The 20,949-nt window shown below is 40.9% G+C and overlaps 1 protein-coding gene across 11 annotated transcripts in view; it reads right to left on the reverse strand.

Moving 5' to 3' along the window:
* Positions 1–20,949, reverse strand: part of phf20l1 (PHD finger protein 20 like 1) — a 123,428-nt gene that overhangs the window by 78,963 nt on the left and 23,516 nt on the right. For all 11 annotated transcript variants that reach the window (XM_078215828.1, XM_078215820.1, XM_078215819.1 and 8 more), the window contains exons 5-8: positions 16,008–16,092; positions 8,927–9,015; positions 6,117–6,324; positions 2,447–2,581 (exon numbers count right to left, since the gene is read on the reverse strand). In XM_078215828.1, coding sequence (XP_078071954.1) covers positions 2,447–2,581; positions 6,117–6,324; positions 8,927–9,015; positions 16,008–16,092 — 517 coding nt within the window. The remainder of the gene's footprint in view (positions 1–2,446; positions 2,582–6,116; positions 6,325–8,926; positions 9,016–16,007; positions 16,093–20,949) is intronic.

A 20,949-nucleotide genomic window follows, 5' to 3' on the forward strand; every position in this document is an offset into this window, starting at 1 on the left:
CCGTGAATCACCACACCTCAAGCAAGGGGCAAGGTTGAGAAGGCGGGCCTTCATGAATAACCCCATATGGTACAGAAATTGAACCCATGCTGCTGGCGTCACTCTGCATTACAAATCAGCTGTCCAGCAACTGAGCTAAACAAAAGTACTTAATTTATCATAAAGCACTTTGGAATTGCCCATCGTAAAAGATGTGATATAAATCCAAATCGTTCTTTCTTGGTTTTGGTGCTGAATAACAGATGTAACACTGTCAGACTTCATTATGACATTTAGTGTCAATCTTCAGGTCTGATATCTAATAAGCTGAAAAGATTGACTACAAGAGCCACATTTCATCCAAATGACAATTCTAGAGTAGTTGCTTCCTTCACTAAAATCTCAGGAGGTAACCAGAGATAAATGCAGATTAAATATTTTAGTTAGGAAAAAAGGCTCGGTGAATAGAAGATGCTGATAAAAATGGACAAAAGGAAAGTGAACAGGACAATAGAATTCCGAAGTAATTCTGACCAACTTCATCAATGTAAAGTAGTGGTTTTGCTTAATAGTGACCTCTTTGTACATTATTGACAAGGCCACTGGCTTTCCACTTTTAAAAAGTGGAAAAATTGCAGACCACCCCCAAATAAAAATTGCCAATTTAAATGTAATAAAACAGAATTAATTTTATTCCATCACCATTAACCTAGCAGCTGACAATTAAGGGATCATGCGTATATGAATTAGGAGTAGTAGGCCATTCAGCCCTTTGAGCCTGCTTTGATTTGATGTGACCATGGCTGATTAAAACATGATCTCGACCTCCCTTTCTATTCCACGAATCCTTTAAGTCCCTTGTCAGCCAAAAATCTAACTCAGTCTTAAAAATATTTAATGATCCTGGCTCCACCACTCTCTAGGGAAGAGAATTCCACAGATTAAAATATTTCTCATCAGTCTTAAATGAGAGACTACTCATTTTTAAGATGTCTCCCCAAGTTCTTGTCTCTCCCAAAAGGGGATCAGGTTCCTTCAGCATCTGTCAAGGTCCCCCTTGTGTTTCAATAAAATCACCTTTCATTCCTGAACTCGTGGGTCCAGAATCAACCTGTTCAATCTTGCCTCAAAACAATCTCCTCCTCAGGAATCAGTTTGTGATTTTTGTCGGCACTGTTTCTAATGCAATTACATTGTTTCTTAAATAAGGAGACCAAAACTGTACACAATACTCTCAATGTAGTCTCACCCTGTATAGAATTATGGAATCCCTGCAGTCAGGAGGCAGCCTTTCGGCCCATCGGGTCTGCAGTGACTTTCCGACAGATCATCCACCCAGGCCCCATCCCTATAGCCCCATGTATTTGCCCTGGTAATCCCCTAACCCTCACATCTTTGGACACAAAGGGTCAATTTAGCATGGCCAATCCACCTAACATCTTTGGACTGTAGAAGTACCTGGAGGAAACCCATATAGACACAGGGAGAATGTACAAACTCCACACAGACAGTCACCCAAGGCTGGAATTGAACCTGGGTCCCTGGCTCTGAGGCAGCAGTGCTACCCACTGTGCCACCATGACATTTTTTTAATATTCCATTCCCCTCACAATAAACGCCAACATTCTATTTGCTTTCCTAATCACTCGCTAATCTTGCATACGAACTTTGTTTTTTAATGTACCAGGGCACCCAGATCCCTCTTCACCGCAGAGTTCTGTAATCTCTCTCCATTAAAATAATATGCTGCTTTTCAATTCTTCTTGCCAAAGTGGACAAGTTCACGTTTTCCCACATTATACTCCATCTGCCAAACTTTTGCTCACTCAACTTATGTCACTTTGTGGGCTCCTTATGTCCTCTTCACAACTTAACCTCCTATCTATCTTTGTTGCATCAGCCAATTTAGCCACCGTACATTTGGTCCCTTCATCCAAGCCATTGCTATACATTATAAATAGTTGAGGCCCAGAACTGATCCCTGTGGGTCTCCACTCATTAAACACCGTCAACCTGAAAATGACCCATTTATGTCTACTCTCCTATTTGCTAAGTAATTCTCTACCCATGCACTAAGCACTGGACCAGCCAACATACACCCAAGCACTTCATACTTTGGTAATTTTATTTTAAATTCATTCATGGGATGTAGTTGCTGGCTAGGCCAGCATTGATTGCCCATCTCCAACTGCCCTCGAGAAGGTGGCATCAAGCTGCCTTCTTGAATCGCTGCAGCCCATGTGCTATGTTCCTATGGGGAAGAGACACAGTACCTCAAGTGTGACAAACAAAATGCCTCTTGTGAATTTCTCAACAATGTGTTTTGGAAACTCAAAACATGTTGATGGGTTTTTCTGCACAGAAGATATCCGACTGACCAAAAACAATATAGGCCTACATTTGCTTGAGCTGTGAGCTCTAAAATAGGCTTGTGTTGGAGTGATCTGAATTTTCAATTTGTTCTGACCTGTGATTTTATTAAGACGTGCTCGTTTTGCCTGAAATGAGCAGATAACGCTGGTTTTTCGCTTCCTTGCTCCTGATGTTTCTGCCGGTCCTGAAGTCTGCTTTGGCTCATCAAAGGTCAATGGCTCAGAGTTTCCTGGGTAATATAAACATAGGCATTAGGTTCAACATATTGGCACAGAGTTATGCTGGAATTAATTCAGAATTAAAGTTTATTTACTTTAAAACAGAGGCCATTAAATTCCTGTAGTGTTGTCCTTCACTGTAGTAACCAATCTAATCTTTGCCAATTAAACAATGATCTGTGACTTTTTGATGTCTCTCATCACGATCCACCTCCCCCCTTGTCCTAACTCTTCGTGGAAACCTGACCAAATCCAACCACTTCATTACCCTGAAATCTCCCGAACACTCATTTGATTTTGAATTCACATTATTTATCCCCTCCCAGTTAGTCTACTTTAATCTGCAAGGTTACAGTAACTATTGTATTCTATTTAACCATCTCTATTCTGTATTTGTTCTCAGAACCCTGAACATGCATTTAAGAAGAAATTTTATGCTGCTTTTTCTTCAATCTCTTTCCATACAGCTCTGCTGAGTGTTCTCTTGGAAACCCTACAATTCCACAGGTGCTGCTTACACTTTGCTACTTTACCCAAACCAAATCAACATTTGTACACCAAACCTAGACAGTGGGTGCCAGTGCAGTAGTCAATTAGAACTATATTTGTTTAAGTGTACATAAAGTGTACTTCAAAATAGCACGGATGCGACCATTCAAAAGTCTTTCAGGGTTTCCTCAAATTTCAAAACCAAATGTTTACTCCCTTTTACTCAGCTCACGAGCAGCTGAGCCACACATATTAGGGCTGCCTCTACTCCTTGGAATAATGACAGAAGACATCTCAGGGGGTTCTAGATAAATATAGCACCAGGTTCTGGCAGACACATTAATAGATGAACCTAACGGGCTGTAAAACAGACGCTTATTTCAAGAGTTAGAAAACCAACCAAAAAAACGTGGGGTTTTCTGGATTCTTAGCATTAATGAAAGAAAATCCACTGTCATCTTTGAGAAATTCTAACAAAAGCTTTCCATTCCACCATTTCACAATTTAAAAAAATTAATTTCTTGCAGAGGTGAGGCAACCTTCAATACAAATCAATTTCAAGCTATAAAATGCCATTGCAAAGTATAAAGCGCACAGATGGCCTGATAATACTAACTTGGCTCAGTTGCCAGTGCTCAACTCAAAAGTGGCAGGTTCAAACCCCACCCCACTCAGAGAGCACATAATCTAAACAGATGCTCCACTGTTGTATTGAAGGAATGCTGCGTTACTACATAGTCAAAGATTTACAGCATGGAAACAGGTCCTTTGGCCCAGCTTGTCCAAGCCATCTACTAAGCTAGTCCCAATTGCCTGCATTTGGCCCATATCCCTCTATACCCATCTTACCCATATAACTATCTAAATGCTTTTTAAAATACAAAATTGTACCCACCTCTACACTGCCTCTGGCAACTCATTCCAGACACTCACCACCCAGTGTGTGAAAAAATTGTCCCTCTGGACCCTTTTGCATCTCTCCCCTCTCACCTTAAACCTATGCCCTCTATTTTTAGACTCCCCGACCTCTGGGAAAAGATATTGACGATTTAGCTGATCTATGCCTCTCATTATTTAATAGACCTCTATAAGATCACCCCTAAGCCTCCTATGCTCCAGGGAAAAAAGTCCCAGTCTATCCAGCCTCTCTTTCTAACTCAAAACATCAAGTCCTGGTAGCATCCTAGAAAATCTCTTCTGAACTCTTTCTAGTTTAATAACATCCATTCTATAGTAAGGTGACCAGAACTGTACACAGTATTCCAAGTGTGGCCTTACCAATGTCTTGTACAACTTCAACAAGACGCCCCAACTCCTGTATTCAATGTTCTGACCAATGAAACCAAGCATGCCAAATGCCTTCTTCACCACCCTGTCCACCTGTGACTCCATTTTCAAGGAGCTATGAACCTGTATTCCTAAATCTCTTTGTTCTATAACTCTTCCCAGCGCCCTACCATTAACTGAGTTGGTCCTGTTACAGATGCTATCTTTTGGCAGAGGCCTTCAATTTAGATTAGCTAGTCAACTTTTTGGATGTAAATTGATTCGCACTTTTGCCTACAGGAAATAAAAGCAAAGAAACTACAAATGCTGGAACTTTAAAATAAAAAGAAATTGGTGGAAGTACCCAGGAGGCCAGTGGAACCAATTAACCTAAATTAAATGCTCCGGGACATCCCAAGGATGTGAAAGATTCTGCGTAAATGCAAGATTTTTCTTTTTGTAGGAATGCTTTTGATGCTTTCAGCTGACTTGGTCACAAAATCTGGCATTCCCTTCCTAAATCTTTTTACCAGTCTCTTGCTTTAAGAAGCTTCTTAAAATCTACCTTTGACCAAATTTTTGATCACTTGTCCTAATATTTTTGGCCATGTCAAATTTCAATTGAAAACGTTCCGTGTGAAAAAAATTATTTATTTGTATCTATGCTTTAGAATTTTTTATTATTGTAGAATTAAAGAGAATATACAACACAGCAGGTAGCCATTTGGCCCTTCATGTCTGTGTCATCTGGCCAATAAAGAGTAATTCAGCCTAATATTACCTTCTAATCAATAGAAACACGTAAAGGTTATTTATACATCATGGGCAGGATTTTGCGGCCTTTCTCGTCCCAAAACTGTAAAATTTCGCCCGAGGTCAACGGACCTTCCCATGGTCCGCCCCTCGTCATTCCGATTCCCGTGGTGGGCGGGATGGTAAAATTCCAGCCCATGTCTCAAGCTACTAAACTCAAGGAACTACAATCTTAAATTTATGCAACCTGTCTTCACAATATAACCCTACAAAATCCTGTTATCATTAGGGTGAATTTGTGCTATAGTCCCACCAGTACCATGCCTTCATATTGCTTCTGTAGAGATTAAACATTAGCAGAGATTGACAGGGTTGAATGGTGCATTATGCAGTTTATGTTAGTAATTCCTAGTTTGTAGTTCCTGACTCAATTGTGAGCTAGATAACTAAAAAACACTTTATGCCATTTAGAAATTTTTAATTTGCCTTCATATACCTAGGACCCAAGCTCTGGAACTTGCTCCCTCTACCTCACCATTTCAAGACCATAGAATTCTGGAATTTGCTCCCTCAACCTCGCCACTTCAATAGCATAGAATCCCTACAGTGCAGAAGGAAGTCATTTAGCCCATCGAGTCTGCACCAACTCTCCAAAAGAGCATCTTACCCACACTCCCAACCTACCCGCATAACCACATACATTCATCAAGTCTAATCCACCTCACCTGCATATCTTTGGACTGTGGGAGAAAACCGGAGCACTCAGACAAAACCTATGCAGACAAGGGGAGAATGTGCAAACTCCACACAGTCACCCAAGGCCAGAATCAAATCTGGGTCCCTGATGCTTTGAGGTAGTGCTAACTCCTGTGCCACCATGCCACCCTGATACTTCGCTCTACTCCTTTATGTCATATCTTAAACCTAGTCCCCTGACTAATCTTTTGGTCATCTGTTCTAATATCTTTCTATGTGGCTGTGTTAAATTTTCTATCATATTAGAAGTACACCATAAAAGAAAATTACTGTTATACCAACCTGAGATAGCAACAGATGCAGGCCCTTCTGGCGTTGTGTGTGCTTCCTCTTCTGTCTCTTTAACTTCTGACATTGTTCTCTCTTTCTTGAAGTGGGATCCTCTCCCCATTTTTCTCTCCACCTTTTCCTTATTAACTCGGTGCTTACTGACTGTCTTGTTCTTTGCAGCGGCTGCTGCTGTTGCAGCTTTAACAAGAGCTAACCAGTCCTATAAAGAAAATGTTCCATCATTCAGAATCATTTCTTCAGAGAGAGGAGGAAAATAGCACGTGGAGCTCTGAGGTCCCAACAAGTTTATCACCGAGGTCTGAGCAAGTTTATCCACTAAGATTTGAAGTTGAATCTTCGGGGTAGCTGTATCCTGGTTCAGAGGGGAAACATCAGCCAGGTCTCTCGTTCCTTGTTGCTATGCAATTACTATAGCTGAAGATGCATATGTGCTTTACATAAAGACAGAATTGGGCTCAACTCAATGCCTTGGCACTGGATGACCATCGCTACTCATGGAATCAAATTCCAAAACATTAAGGAGGAACACATTCACACTTGGAAAGAACTGGTAAAAAAATAAACGGCACTGCGTTTTCCAGTTCGTCATCATAATACCTTTGTTTCACTAATGTACTTCAGGGAAGAAATCCTTGCCACCCATATCATAGAATCATACAGCGCAGAAGAGACCCTTTGGCCCATCGAGTCCACATCAACACATTAGAAACATTTGAACTCCCACCTAATCCCATCTGTCAGCACTTGGCCCATAGCCCTGAATATTATGGTGTGCCAGGTACTCATCCAGGTACTTTTTAAAGGATGTGAGGCAATCCGCCTCCACCACCCTCCCAGGCAACGCATTCCAGACCGTCACCATCCTCTGGGTTAAAAAAAAAACTTTTCCTCCACATATCAGGTCTAGCTTACATGTGACTTCAGACAAACACTGCATGTTTGACCCTTAATGCCGTGTTAAGTAAATTAATAAATTAAACAACAATTGCCACCTCAATAGTATCACTCACAGCTCAAGATCAAATAGAAAAATGGTCATGACTATTGATGGCAAGGTCAGTGAAATATTATAAACATCCTGGTTACTGTGTTAATTTTTAATTACTGAGTCTTAAAAATTATAATAGGATTTTGACATAAACAAACTTTTTTTTTCATTGTGGGTGACTAAACTAGATTATTAGTATAGTCACTAATTAATCCAACAGGGAATCCAAGAGAAACAGGAGTGGTGCGAGAATGAAAAACTTGCCACCACAGGGAGTAGTTAAGGCAAATAACAGTTCTAGTTAGAGCTCGGATAAATTCATGAGGCAGGAATGAGTAGATGAACATATTGATCAAGTAGTATGGAAAAAGACAACAGTAGGGACCAATTGGCTAAATGGCCCGTTTCTGTGCTGTACATTCTACATGATTACTGTGGCAGATTAGCATGTGAACTAATCAGCTGCAGAGTTTGCTTTCAATGTATTTGTCTACAAGTAAATTAAACAGAAACGTAATATTGACAGGAAATAGATAAATAAGCACCTTTTTAAACACAACCTTTTTCACGATACAATAAGGACTGGCTTCCTTTCTAATTTCTTTAACTAGTTGTTTTAATGAATTGCGTTCATTATGGATTTACCACAATTAACGGGTTTTTGTTGTGTAGTGTAGTGTAGTCCAGTTTGTGTTGTGTAGAACCAAAGATGTTTACAGCACAAATGGAGATCATTCAACCTACTACGTCTTTCCAAAGCTAATCCTACATATCCAAGCAAGATGCAACCTGACTCACAAGGTTTACCTACTTCTCAGCACTTTCTGCAAGCTCTGGTTTGATAACAGAAACAAGATTTCCCAATTTAAGAGCTGAAGAGCAACTTTTGTCACTGAATCATGCCATCGCAATCCCACCTCATTCTTTGAATGCTCAATTCCTTAAGATGGAGGTGGAAATTCAAGTTTGGTGCTAATGTTACACTTACTCACCTCCACTTCAGAAATGTGACAACTCAGCAGGCCAATATGTTTACTTAATTTTATTTAAACTTACTATCTAGAAGATATATACTCAGTTGTGCATTGCAGTTCATTCTTAAACACGTTTCATGGTTCACTGAAACGCAGGATACTTTCTTTCTATGCAATAAAGCTAATACTGTAAATATTTTGAAATATGTATTAAATGCCCACAAATATTTGGGCACTATTCAAAATTGACTTAAACTTCTCATGATAATAAATGAAGATTTTTAAATGAATAGCCATAGACAGCTCCATCCTAAAATCCATACGCAGGAGTGGGACAAGGGTGAAGGCAGGCGGTGATGTGGCAAGTTAAAAAACGCACTCCAGTCCCTCAGTTGGTTTTGCTATTGAGCAGCTAAAACAACACACTAGGGTTCAAAAGTCAGTCTGGATTACATTACGTTGGTCTCTGCCGAGGTAATAGAACAACTGCCCAGTAGTTAGTTTGGGGTAGGGGAAGATGGAGTTAGTGAATGGGCCACAGCTCCCCTCCTGTTCACAATACAAATCCCTCTTCAGCACTTATGGATCTGGGAATCATCCAAGGACAGATTTGATTTAGCCTGCGAAAACCAAATTCACACAAATAATGGTCACTTAGTTGAAGAACAAAAAGAGTGGCTAGTAACCAAACAACTGGAGCCCAACAGAAACGAGGAGGAAGGTGTGAAAAATATTGGGGAAATAAAGAAGAAATACAACTACAACACATTTTCAAATTATAGCTTGTTAGTACTGTGTCAATAACACATGTTCCACAATAAACTGATCAACGAGCTTACCTGCCCTTTTGCGTCTTCAGGCATCGATTTTATATGCATTCGCTTCAGAGACCGTATAACTCCATCATAAAACTGCACCGTGTAAGTACCTGTGAAGAATCAATTAAAGCAATTCCAATCAGTTCACTTCATAGAATCCCGACAGCGCAGAAGGCCAGAGCATCTTACCCAGGTCCTATCCCTATAACCTCATATTTACCTCGCTAATTCCCCTAACATATACATCTTGGGACACTAATGGACAATTTAGCATGGCCAATCCACCTAACCATTGGACTGTGGGAGGAAAATGGAGCACCCAGAGGAAACCCACACAGACAGTCACCCAAGGCCGGAATCGAACCCGGATCCCTGGCACTGTGAGGCAGCAGTGCTAACTACTGTGCCACTTAGGAGAGCACATTGCAAGATAAACAAGAATCAGGAAGCACTTGCATCGATGTTAAATCAACATATTTAAAATATTTTATCTTACTAATTTGTTCCTATGACTCTTGATCACATTATCAATCCCAATTGCAGACAGATCAGGTCAGATCAGGTTAGTTACAAAAGGAACATGCTGCATAATGAGTCTGAAAAAATACAACTCACTCAATTATTTTGTTAATGCAAGCCTTTACAGTAAAGTTTTAATAGTCCCTACACAAGGGAATGTTTAGCTCTGATTTTATATCACTGAATCAACAAAAAAAATGCTAAAGAATCCTTAACGCAGAAGAAACCTGAAGGTGTAGAGATTTAAGGGAAAACATTACTACAGAGCAAAAAGGAGGCACACTTATGACCAAATGATTGATCAAAGGGGTGAGTTTTAAAACAGGATTTACAGGAAGAAACGGTTCCAGAGCATGGGTGCAGATAGCTGAAGGCACAATCGCCAATAGTAGGGTGAGGGAAAGGAAAGAATACACATTAGAAACTTGTGGGGTATGGGGGAGAGTTGATTGAAGGGAACATGTTGCTGCAGGTAATTACAGATGTGGAGATGCCGGCGTTGGACTGGGGTAAACACAGTAAGAAGTTTAACAACACCAGGTTAAAGTCCAACAGGTTTATTTGGTAGCAAAAGCCACACAAGCTTTCGAGGCTCTGAGCCCCTTCTTCAGGTGAGTGGGAATTCTGTTCACAAACAGAACTTATAAGACACAGACTCAATTTACATGAATAATGGTTGGAATGCGAATACTTACAACTAATCCAGTCTTTAAGAAACAAAACAATGGGAGTGGAGAGAGCATCAAGACAGGCTAAAAAGATGTGTATTGTCTCCAGACAAGACAGCCAGTGAAACTCTGCAGGTCCACGCAACTGTGGGAGTTACAAATAGTGTGACATAAATTCTGATTCTAGGATCGCATGATAAAGACTCAGGAGGAAAAAAGCAGAAATATTTATGTGAAATAGTGTGACATAAACCCAATATCCCGGTTGAGGCCGTCCTTGTGTGTGCGGAACCTGGCTATCAGTTTCTGCTCCGCGACTCTGCGCTGTCGTGTGTCGCGAAGGCCGCCTTGGAGAACGCTTACCCGAATATCAGAGGCCGAATGCCCGTGACCGCTGAAGTGCTCCCCAACAGGAAGAGAACGATGCTCCACTTCTCCAGCTTCCACCCTAAACACGTTAAAGAAGCCATCCCCTACGGACAAGCCCTCCGTATACACAGGATCTGCTCGGATGAGGAGGATCGCAACAGACACCTCCAGACGCTGAAAGATGCCCTCATAAGAACAGGATATGGCGCTAGACTCATTGATCAACAGTTCCAACGCGCCACAGCGAAAAACCGCACCGACCTCCTCAGAAGACAAACACGGGACACAGTGGACAGAGTACCCTTCGTTGTCCAGTACTTCCCCGGAGCGGAGAAGCTACGGCATCTCCTCCGGAGCCTTCAACATGTCATTGATGAAGACGAACATCTCGCCAAGGCCATCCCCACACCCCCACTTCTTGCCTTCAAACAACCGCACAACCTCAAACAGACCATTGTCCGCAGCAAACTACCCAGCCTTCAGGAGAACAGTGACCAAGACACCACACAACCCTGCCACAGCAACCTCTGCAAGACGTGCCGGATCATCGACACAGATGCCATCATCTCACGTGAGAACACCATCCACCAGGTACACGGTACATACTCTTGCAACTCGGCCAACGTTGTCTACCTGATACGCTGCAAGAAAGGATGTCCCGAGGCATGGTACATTGGGGAAACTATGCAGACGCTGCGACAACGGATGAATGAACACCGCTCGACAATCACCAGGCAAGACTGTTCTCTTCCTGTTGGGGAGCACTTCAGCGGTCACGGGCATTCGGCCTCTGATATTCGGGTAAGCGTTCTCCAAGGCGGCCTTCGCGACACACGACAGCGCAGAGTCGCGGAGCAGAAACTGATAGCCAGGTTCCGCACACACAAGGACGGCCTCAACCGGGATATTGGGTTTATGTCACACTATTTCACATAAATATTTCTGCTTTTTTCCTCCTGAGTCTTTATCATGCGATCCTAGAATCAGAATTTATGTCACACTATTTGTAACTCCCACAGTTGCGTGGACCTGCAGAGTTTCACTGGCTGTCTTGTCTGGAGACAATACACATCTTTTTAGCCTGTCTTGATGCTCTCTCCACTCCCATTGTTTTGTTTCTTAAAGACTGGATTAGTTGTAAGTATTCGCATTCCAACCATTATTCATGTAAATTGAGTCTGTGTCTTATAAGTTCTGTTTGTGAACAGAATTCCCACTCACCTGAAGAAGGGGCTCAGAGCCTCGAAAGCTTGTGTGGCTTTTGCTACCAAATAAACCTGTTGGACTTTAACCTGGTGTTGTTAAACTTCTTACGGTAATTACAGAGACAGAGGGGGATTTAGACACATGAACAAGATTTAACATTTGAGACACTGGGATTCTTAAAACCAATGCAGGCCGGGCAGGACAGAAGTGATGGTCAAGCAGGACAGGATAAAGTCAAGAGTGTTTTGGATGAGGTCAAGTTTTCATAGGTTGAAATGAAATAATGTCTACAGTTAACAAGGGGATGGATGAGGGGGTCACCAGCTGATAGGCATGGAGAGAAATTTTCATCTTGCAATCAGGACGATTCACAAGAATACCACAGTAAGGGAAACAACAAATTTATACTGTACGAGAAGAGTGCTGATTGGCAAGTTGACTCTGATTGATAGAGACATTGCCACGGAGAATACACCACTTGATAGTGATTGACAGTTAACTGCCAAGTATTTAACTGCCAAGCAATTTAAACCAGGCAGTTTCACTGATTGGTCCAGACATTGTCCCAAGGGAAGAACCAGCGAATGGTTGTCATTTACTTTGTTTAGCTGAAACAGATGCAATGTGCGTACATATTCTTTGTCTGCAAAGAACAGGGCCCTCTCTATTAATATGTGTAGCTTCCAGTACATGCAAATGCACTATACTGAGAGCCTGACTGATTATCTTAAATTTGTCGTCAGCCTAATTCTTAGCACCACTGTGGATTAATTAGGAAATGCCATCCAATCAGTGTCCAACATGAGATATGATTCTGTGTTTCGAGGTTTGCAAGCACAAGCTGGTTGATTACAGTTTTCCCGTTGCAAACAGAGGAAGGGACATGCCTTTTGATACAATCCGGACATATCGCCTACATACCTAGCATCACATGGCACCGAAATTCATTTACCAGATTACTCATTTGTATGATGGACAGAATGCTTTCTTGGCTCGTCAGCAGCAGCCTGTTAGTGGGGAGTACAACTTGCATTGCTACTGCAGTGAAACAGCTAACTTCACATATTGCTCAAATTTTGAGATATCTTGCCCTTCTGGGGTAATGAGGTGGACTGGGTACTTTTCTGTACTGAAAGTGACAGACTTGGGCCTCGCAAGTTTGCATGATGTACAGCACAAACTCTGATGAGGATAGCCACGGTGGCACAGTGACACAGTGGCAAGCACTGCTGCCTCACAGCGCAAGAGTCCTGGGTTCGACTCCTGGCTTGGGTCACTGTGTGGAGTCTGCGCATTCTCCCAGTGTTTGTGTAGGTTTCCTCCAGGTGCTCTGGTTTCTTCCCACAATCCGAAAGACGTACTGGTTAGATGTATTGGCCATGCTAAATTCTCCCTCCCTTACCCGGGGTGTGGTGACTAGGGGATTTTGACAGTAACTTCATTGCAGTGTTGTCAGCCAACTTGTGACTAACAAACTTTAATTTTAATTTATCCTGCAGGATACACTATTTGCTTATGTGCAGTTTGCCCAAGACACACAAGAGTGATATTCCTCTATGCCCTATCTTACTTATCCGATTCTGCACAACATGAATCGGCCAAATGGTTGGCGACTTGTTACAACCAGTTTTGAGCATGCTTTTCCATATACACAGTGAAAGATTCCTTCACATTTGCAAAAACCATACAGGACCTGCACATCAATAGCAATGCTCTGTTCTATACTACCAAATGACTATAATCAATCTTTGTGAAAGGGTGAATAAGAGGTTAGAAACTAAGTTTGGGGTCAAATAAGGCAATGAGATTATGAACAAGTTTGTTCAGCTCAAGACCATGGCTGGGAAGGGGTGTAGGAAGTGAGTAAATGGCCAGAGTGCAATTTTTAGCATTAGATGAAGTTGATTAGCTTCAACCTTCCTAATGGTGGATTCAAGAAAAGTATAATCATCCATAATGAATATCAGATGAGCAGTCAGGTCACAAGAAGCAATAAGAGGCTTATTTAAAAAACTGTCGGTGGAATAAATGCAAACACTTCCCAAAAACTATCCCTACAAGTGTTCTCCCTCCTAGGATTCCATTCTCTCTTCCCAGCGCTCTCTTTCCAGTTTCCACATGTAGTTTCTCCTTTCAATATTCACTTCATCTACAGGGACACCGTCTCTCTGACCGTGATCTTTCAGTTCACAGAGTCACTTTACCTCTGCCTGATGACTGTTGAGGTGAAGAAATGATTGAGCTATTTTTCTTACTACTGTTTTAAGAAAAGAAAAGTAAGCTGAAATAATAAAAGTTGCCTTTTTCCACATTTTCTATCAATTTAAAAGGGAAGCTTCTTGGGTCTTTCTATTTTGAGCTTGATAAGGATCTTTTGTTTCAAATGAACTTGTGTTGAGCCATTGCTAGCAATTCAACATTTCTTCTGTCAAATGATTAAATTACAAAAACTAACAAAAGCCTCTCAGGTATAATAGGGTAATGTTTATGTGTTGAACTTAAAACTTACATGTTATGAGTTCAAATGCCACTTTGACACATGTAAAATTGAAATCAGTAAATCTGCTATTTGCAGGCTAATGTATTGTCATATCAATGGCTTGGGTTCATCATAGAAACCCTACAGTACAGAAAGAGGCCATTCGGCCCATCGAGTCTGCACCGACCACAATCCCACCCAGGCCCTACCCCCATATCCCTACATATTTACCCTCCAACCTACGGATCTCAGGACACTAAGGGCAATTTTTAGCATGGCCAATCAATCTAACCCGCACATCTTTGGACTTATTTGGAATAAGTTGGGTTGGAATTATTTCTTCTTTCATAACTATGAAAAAAAATATTTTGCTTCTACTGATAGTGCATATGTACACATCACCTTAATACTGATGCATGCAACAAAATTCATTTCACACGGAAGGAAAAAAAATTAAAGGGAACATGGCATAAGGCATCTTATTCCTGGAAAAATGTAGCCCAAAATTGCTGTGTCTCTGATAATTCGAAGGTACACCAAAATATTTATTTCCTTTTAAACTCTGGTACACTGTATGGTCTGGCAAATTTGGTAATTTAGAACTGAGGGAGTGGTTGTGCAAATCAAAAGCTTTAGGGGCATTGTGGCAAATGGAGAACCAAAGATTTTGTATTTGGAAGTCCAAAGATGTGCGAGTTAGGTGGATTGGCCATGATAAACTGTTCCTTAGTGTCAGGGGTGTTAGCAGAGTAAATACATGGGGTTACGGGGATAGGACCTGGGCGGGATTGCTCGATGGGCCGAATGGCCTCTTTCTGCACTGTATTGATTCTATGATTCTATGAAGTATGGAAACAAAGTTGTAAACTAACTGCAAAGGGAATTGAAAGGGACGAGGGGAAGTGAATAATAAGAGATGTAGACAACTAACCCTGGCAGTCAACTGGAAGCTTGGAATAACACTTGCAGACAGAAGTGTGAATTTGAGCTTCCAATTACCTGTTATTTTAATTCTCCTGCCTGTTCCCACTTCAACCTTCCTGCCCTTGTAAGTGTTCTAATGAAGTTGAACGCAAGCTGGAGGAACAGCACCTCATCTTTCGACTAGACTTCTCGACTCAAAATACTGAGTTCAACATTTTTAGATGATGATGTCTTCCCCAGTTGATTCCTTTTCCTTTCCTAGTTTTCGTTTCTCTCTCATATTTCCATTTGGGCGACAGCTGCTCGTGATTCTGCCACCTTCTCGAGACTCATCTTTTGTTTCTTTACCTGGCCCAACAGAATTTGCTTCGACCTTGCATTACAACTCCTATAGTCATTTAATCTTTCCTGCCTTCTCCCCGAGCACAAATCTCCTTTTGTTCTTTTTCCCATCCTCCCCACTTCCACTTGCTTAAAACCTAATTATGTTTCTAACTTGTCCCAGTTCTGACAAACGGTCATCAATCTGATTTCTCTCCAGATGCTGTCAATCTTGATGAGCACTTGCAACACTTTCTGCAACTGGGCTGATGGACTGACTGCCTTCAAACACTGCAGCAATCCAAGCAAAAGGCACTGAAGCATCAGCCAAAATCACGGCTCTGAACATTTTTGTTGGGAGGTTTGAACTTTAATTTTCCTGCGCAGAGTGAGTCAAAGTAAAATTAGAACTGAAGGAGAACAAAGTTGTGCAAGAGGTTCAGGTCCAAAATGTAAAGTGACATCACGTAAGAAAAGAATGCTGTGCAGCAGGTTGCCAACATTTACACTTGCATCTGGAGAATAGCCACTAAGACCCATAAATCAGCAAGAGCCAGCACGTACAGCAGTGTTGGGGAGGAAATCAAGAAAAAAAGAAACTATTTCTTTCACTTACCCTCCTCGCTAATGTCTTCAATCTTGGCAGGGTAGTAGCGACAATCCGTCCAGCGGGCCAGAACCTCATCTCCAGTTTTGAAATCCTGCACAGAAGAAACATTTTCTTTTGTCAATTTTCAGAAATTGATGAGTTTATTTGGAAATAAACCCCCCAAAAGTTGAAAGTGATGTTTTCCAATGTATTTTTTAAAATTGAAAATAATTTAAAAGGTTATGCTTCTATTTGTCAAGCCTTGCCATATGTCTCCACATTTTCAAATGCTCCTAACCCTTTCTCCCACTTTCTACTCAGCATCTGACCATGCCCATAAAATGCATCCATAGTTCTCTGTGTGAATTGAGTAACAGAGAAAAGGAGTAACCAAAGAACGAAAATAATGAGAAGATAGGGCGGGACAGATGAAAAGGAGATGGTGGCATGGTGGCACAGTGGTTAGCACTGCTGCCTCACAGCGTCAGGGACCCGGGTTCAATTCCAGCCTCAGTTCACTGTCTATGTGGAGTTTGCATGCTCTCCGTGTCTGCGTGGGTTTCCTCCGAGTACTCCGGTTGCCTCCCGCACTCCAAAGATGTGCAGGTTAGGGTAATTGGCCATCTAAATTGCCCCTTAATGTCAGGGGGACGAGCAGGGTAAATGTGGGGTTACAGGGATAAGGCCCGTGTGGGATTGTTGTCGGTGCAGGCTCGATGGGCCAAATGGCCTCCTTCTGCACTGTATGGATTCTAAGAGCAGACAGGAGAGAGAAGGGGTGGGGAGGGACGGACTGAAGCAGGTTGTAAGACAGCGTGACATAAAAATACACAGAGAACCACAGAATGCAAGGCAGAGAAAGTTGCAATTGTGTAGCTGCTTTCATGTCATAAAAATGTTCACAAGTTCTTCAGTCAGTTAATTACTTTTTAAATGAAGTCACTAAAGTAGGCAAGCATGGCAGCCAATTTGAGAGAGAGAGACTGCGATTATGAGGTGTACAGAGAGAAAATCTGAAATGGTGATAGCACATGACTAAGAGGAAATAAAGTCGTATTAGTCACAGTTAGAGAGTACGGGACAAGCAGTGACAGGCAAAGTGGAGACACTAAACTAACTAAGAGCAGGCAAGAACACACAAAAAAAGTGTTTCTCCCAGATCTCTAATGCTACACAATAATATCCCAAAGTGATTTCCAATGGGATGTTCTTTCATTGTTTATGGAAATGTTACTATAAAACGTCTGTAAAATTCTGATTCTTCTGTTCTTCCTGGATCACCTGCGCTAATGCCAGTGTTTATTACTCTCGTGTTGGCTGATCAGACATGACAACCACCTTCCCCCATCCGGTTAGTGTTTACGTAGAATCACAATAGTACAGCACTCCCCACTGAGCATGGTTTCTCAAAAATCCAATTCATCCCACTGCCTCATTACATGGGAATTCAACAGCGAAGCGAACGTAAAACATGGGAATATCTTTCATCACTTCAAGATAGTGTCCACACTCCTGCCAATCAAAAAATGATTCAACTGCAGGTCAGATAACAGTTACCTTATTTTTCCCAAAGTCATTTTGTATTTTAACCTTGTGTTAAGATACAGATCAGAAACCCCAATGTATGTTATGAAGCCAGACTCGACCCCACTAACTTCCTATTTTGGCATTAGAGAGGATAAGGTGTTTCACTCCAGGTGTGATTCTATTGACACACTAGGAAGCTTTTATCAAAAACAAACAAACTTTATTTAACAATACAAGTTAATTATTGCAAACTAGTTAGTTTAACTTTTACCAACTAAAATACTTAAACATGATAAGATGCAATTCTTAACTGCTAAGCTATCTCTATTATTTCCAATTCAAGCAATATTCCTTTTATAGACTTAAACTCCTCTTCAACATCAGTTAGTAGCACACAGGATTACATGCTTGTACTCGGGCTGCCAGTCCTCATGCCTTCAGAATACCTCTGGAGAGACAGAGAGAGAGAGAGACAGAGACAAAGAAACCTATTTCTTCTAGCAGGTTCCAAACAGCAACCTCCAAAGAGAGACACCTCTTGCTTCTTTCAGAACTGGGCAGTAACTGCCAGCTTTTCACTGTAAGCTTAGCTCCTCCCCGTAATCAACCTAATCAAAACCCTACTCTGAAACCCCAGGGGAAAAACCAAATAAACAAAAATTCATTAACTCAGATTAAAATAAACATCCATAACTAAAATCAATCATTAGCCTGCATTCTCAGCATGAGATATGCCTGGTGCCCAGTGTAAACCAAAGTTGAATTTTAAATATACCCATCATAAGAAACATGATATGAATACATTTCGTAAAGACACAGTATCATCACACTTCCCCCCTTAAAAAAGTGAACCAATAATATGAAAAGGTGGCTTCATTTTTCAAAGTCTCTTGTTTTCACACTATTAGTCGTCTATAATACATATACATATATTATACATACACACATTAAAACTAAGCATGCAAACTAGTATAATCCATTTCAGTTCTTCTCTTCCAAAATTGTATATTCCTCCTTCATCAAAGTAGTGATAAAACTTTGGCAATCACAGTCTCTCTTCCTGCTTTTCTCAACACGCTGCTATTATCCAGCTGCTTCCCCTTTCTTTTCAGAAGCCTCCTTCTATTCTTGATTCTACTTTAATTCGAAGTCCAAGCTCAATTTAGTTGTCATGACTGTAAATCAATTCTGGAAATGTCGTCAGAGCTGGGCAGGATCTAGAGGATAAAACTTTTACGTTGAATGCAAACTGGCACAAACCACTTTGGATTTGCTTTTTAATTGCCTTCGTTGAGTCCAGTTCTTTTAATTTCCAGAATCCTGAAATATCAAAACAAAGTGATCTTTTTCCAGAAGGTTGAGCTGCTCACAGACTTTGTCACAGAGGACCTGTCCCTTTTCATGCTTTCTCAACTTCAAATGTGTTCAAAGCCATCCAGAAGGGTCACTTTATCTCTGGTAACTTTCAACTGGCCATAGTTCCTCTGTCAGGTAGTCTAACTCCAACTTCTGTTGCGAAATGGTGCACTCAAAATTCTTTCCAACATCTCCAAAGGTATATCTTTCTGTTCCAATGTAGTTTATTAATTCCTTTGTTTGTTTTGGATCTTCATTATTTTACTCATATTCCTTGGCAAAGATATATAGCAAATTGTCTTCTTTGGTGTCAGAATTTGTTGTAATTATGATTTTAGCGATCATTATGACAGTTGTACCGTTGCGAAATCCATTGTAATTACTCGAACATCAGCTATGAACAGGACTGTTTCTTTGGATATCCAAGTCTGTGCAAGTTGTATAGATTCATTATTTCAGCAGTTCATTTGGAATGATTGTAACGTTAAAGTCTTATTTCACATTGTTGCCCTTTTCTTTCATCCGCAGTAGTAAAACATTTCTGCTCCTCAATCTCCAGCTTGAGATTACACATGACTGCTGATTGGTCCACTTTTTCTTCTCATAGATGGTGAGCCGTTTTTGACAATCCTGCAGTTTACGTTCAGTTAATTTCAACAACTCAGGGACAGGTTCCAAATCAGTCAACTTTTCTTGCAACTGTCTTTGTACCTACTCACTTTCCTTATTCACATCATTGTCACTGGTTCTCCTTCTCCACCTTCACCAATTTTACATTGCACTCATCTACCTCCATTTGTGTCTTTACTAACGGAGATTTGTAACTATCCACTAACCCTTCAAAGTATTTGATTGAAACCTTTGGCTGCTACATCTCTGACTGAGCAAACATCAACTTCTCCTTCTGACCGTGTCAACTTGAGTGTATTAAGTCTATATGGATATTGTTTAATTGGAACAGCATTTCCTACATGTACATCAGGCACAATTATTTTAGTGCTTCCCAGTTTGTTCCCACATATAGCTCTGTGATTGCAACAGCTTGTACAAGTCATTTTTATTTTCCTCTGGAAGGCAACTCAATAAATTTATCCCAATTATTTCCTCATTATCCAATCTAATTTGAGGAAAGTCAAATTCAGAATCATCCACATCTGTTTCTTCACTGAGTTGTAACAACTAACACATCATCCTTCTCCTACTTTCCTTCCCTATCAAAATACCATTTGAACATATTTTCATGGCACACCGAGTCTTCCTTCTATCTGGCGCTCTCATTGCATAATTTACCTCACTCAATTTTCTTTCAATTTGATAAGGCCCACTAAACCTTGCTTTTACCTATCTAACACATTATCCCCAGGGGCAAAACTACAATTTCTTGACTTCTCATCTGCTTTTTTCATCACATGCTGTGCCACTTTTAAATGCTGTCTACCCAACTCCAGCCTTAGTTAATCTTTCCCCAAAGCTTTACACTGCCCAACAATGTAGCCCCAAAATGCTCACTCATCAATTTAAGTGGTCCTCTTACCTCATGACCAAAAGTCAATTTAACGGGACTGAATTTAGTTGATTCATTGGGTGCATCCCTAATTGCAAAAAGTACAAATAGAATTCCTTTCTCACAATCTGCTAGATAATCCTGACTATAGGCCCTCAAAATGGACTTTAACATTTGATGCCACTGTTCTAAAGCTCCCTGCGATTCTGGATGATCTACACTGGATTTAAATTGCTTTACCCCTAAGCTATCCATAACTTCCCTGAATGACTTAGACATAAAATTTGATCCTTGATCTGATTGAATTTCTGTGCGTGGTCCGTATGTGGAAAAAAAATGGAAGTAACTCGACAATCCTTTTAGCTCTATAATTACGTAATGGAATTACTTCTAGAAATCTAGTCGACACATCAATTATAGTCAATAAATACTGATTTCCAATTTTTGTTTTAGGGAGGGCTCCTACACAATCAATTAGGACCCTCATAAAAAGCTCCTCAAATGCCGGAATGGGTATCAAGGGTGCTGGTTTGACTATTGCTGGAGGTTTTCCAAAGGTTTGACATGTACAGTAACATTCTA

Source organism: Mustelus asterias, chromosome 7 (genome assembly GCF_964213995.1).
Source record: "Mustelus asterias chromosome 7, sMusAst1.hap1.1, whole genome shotgun sequence".
Classification (NCBI taxonomy): Eukaryota; Metazoa; Chordata; class Chondrichthyes; order Carcharhiniformes; family Triakidae; genus Mustelus; species Mustelus asterias.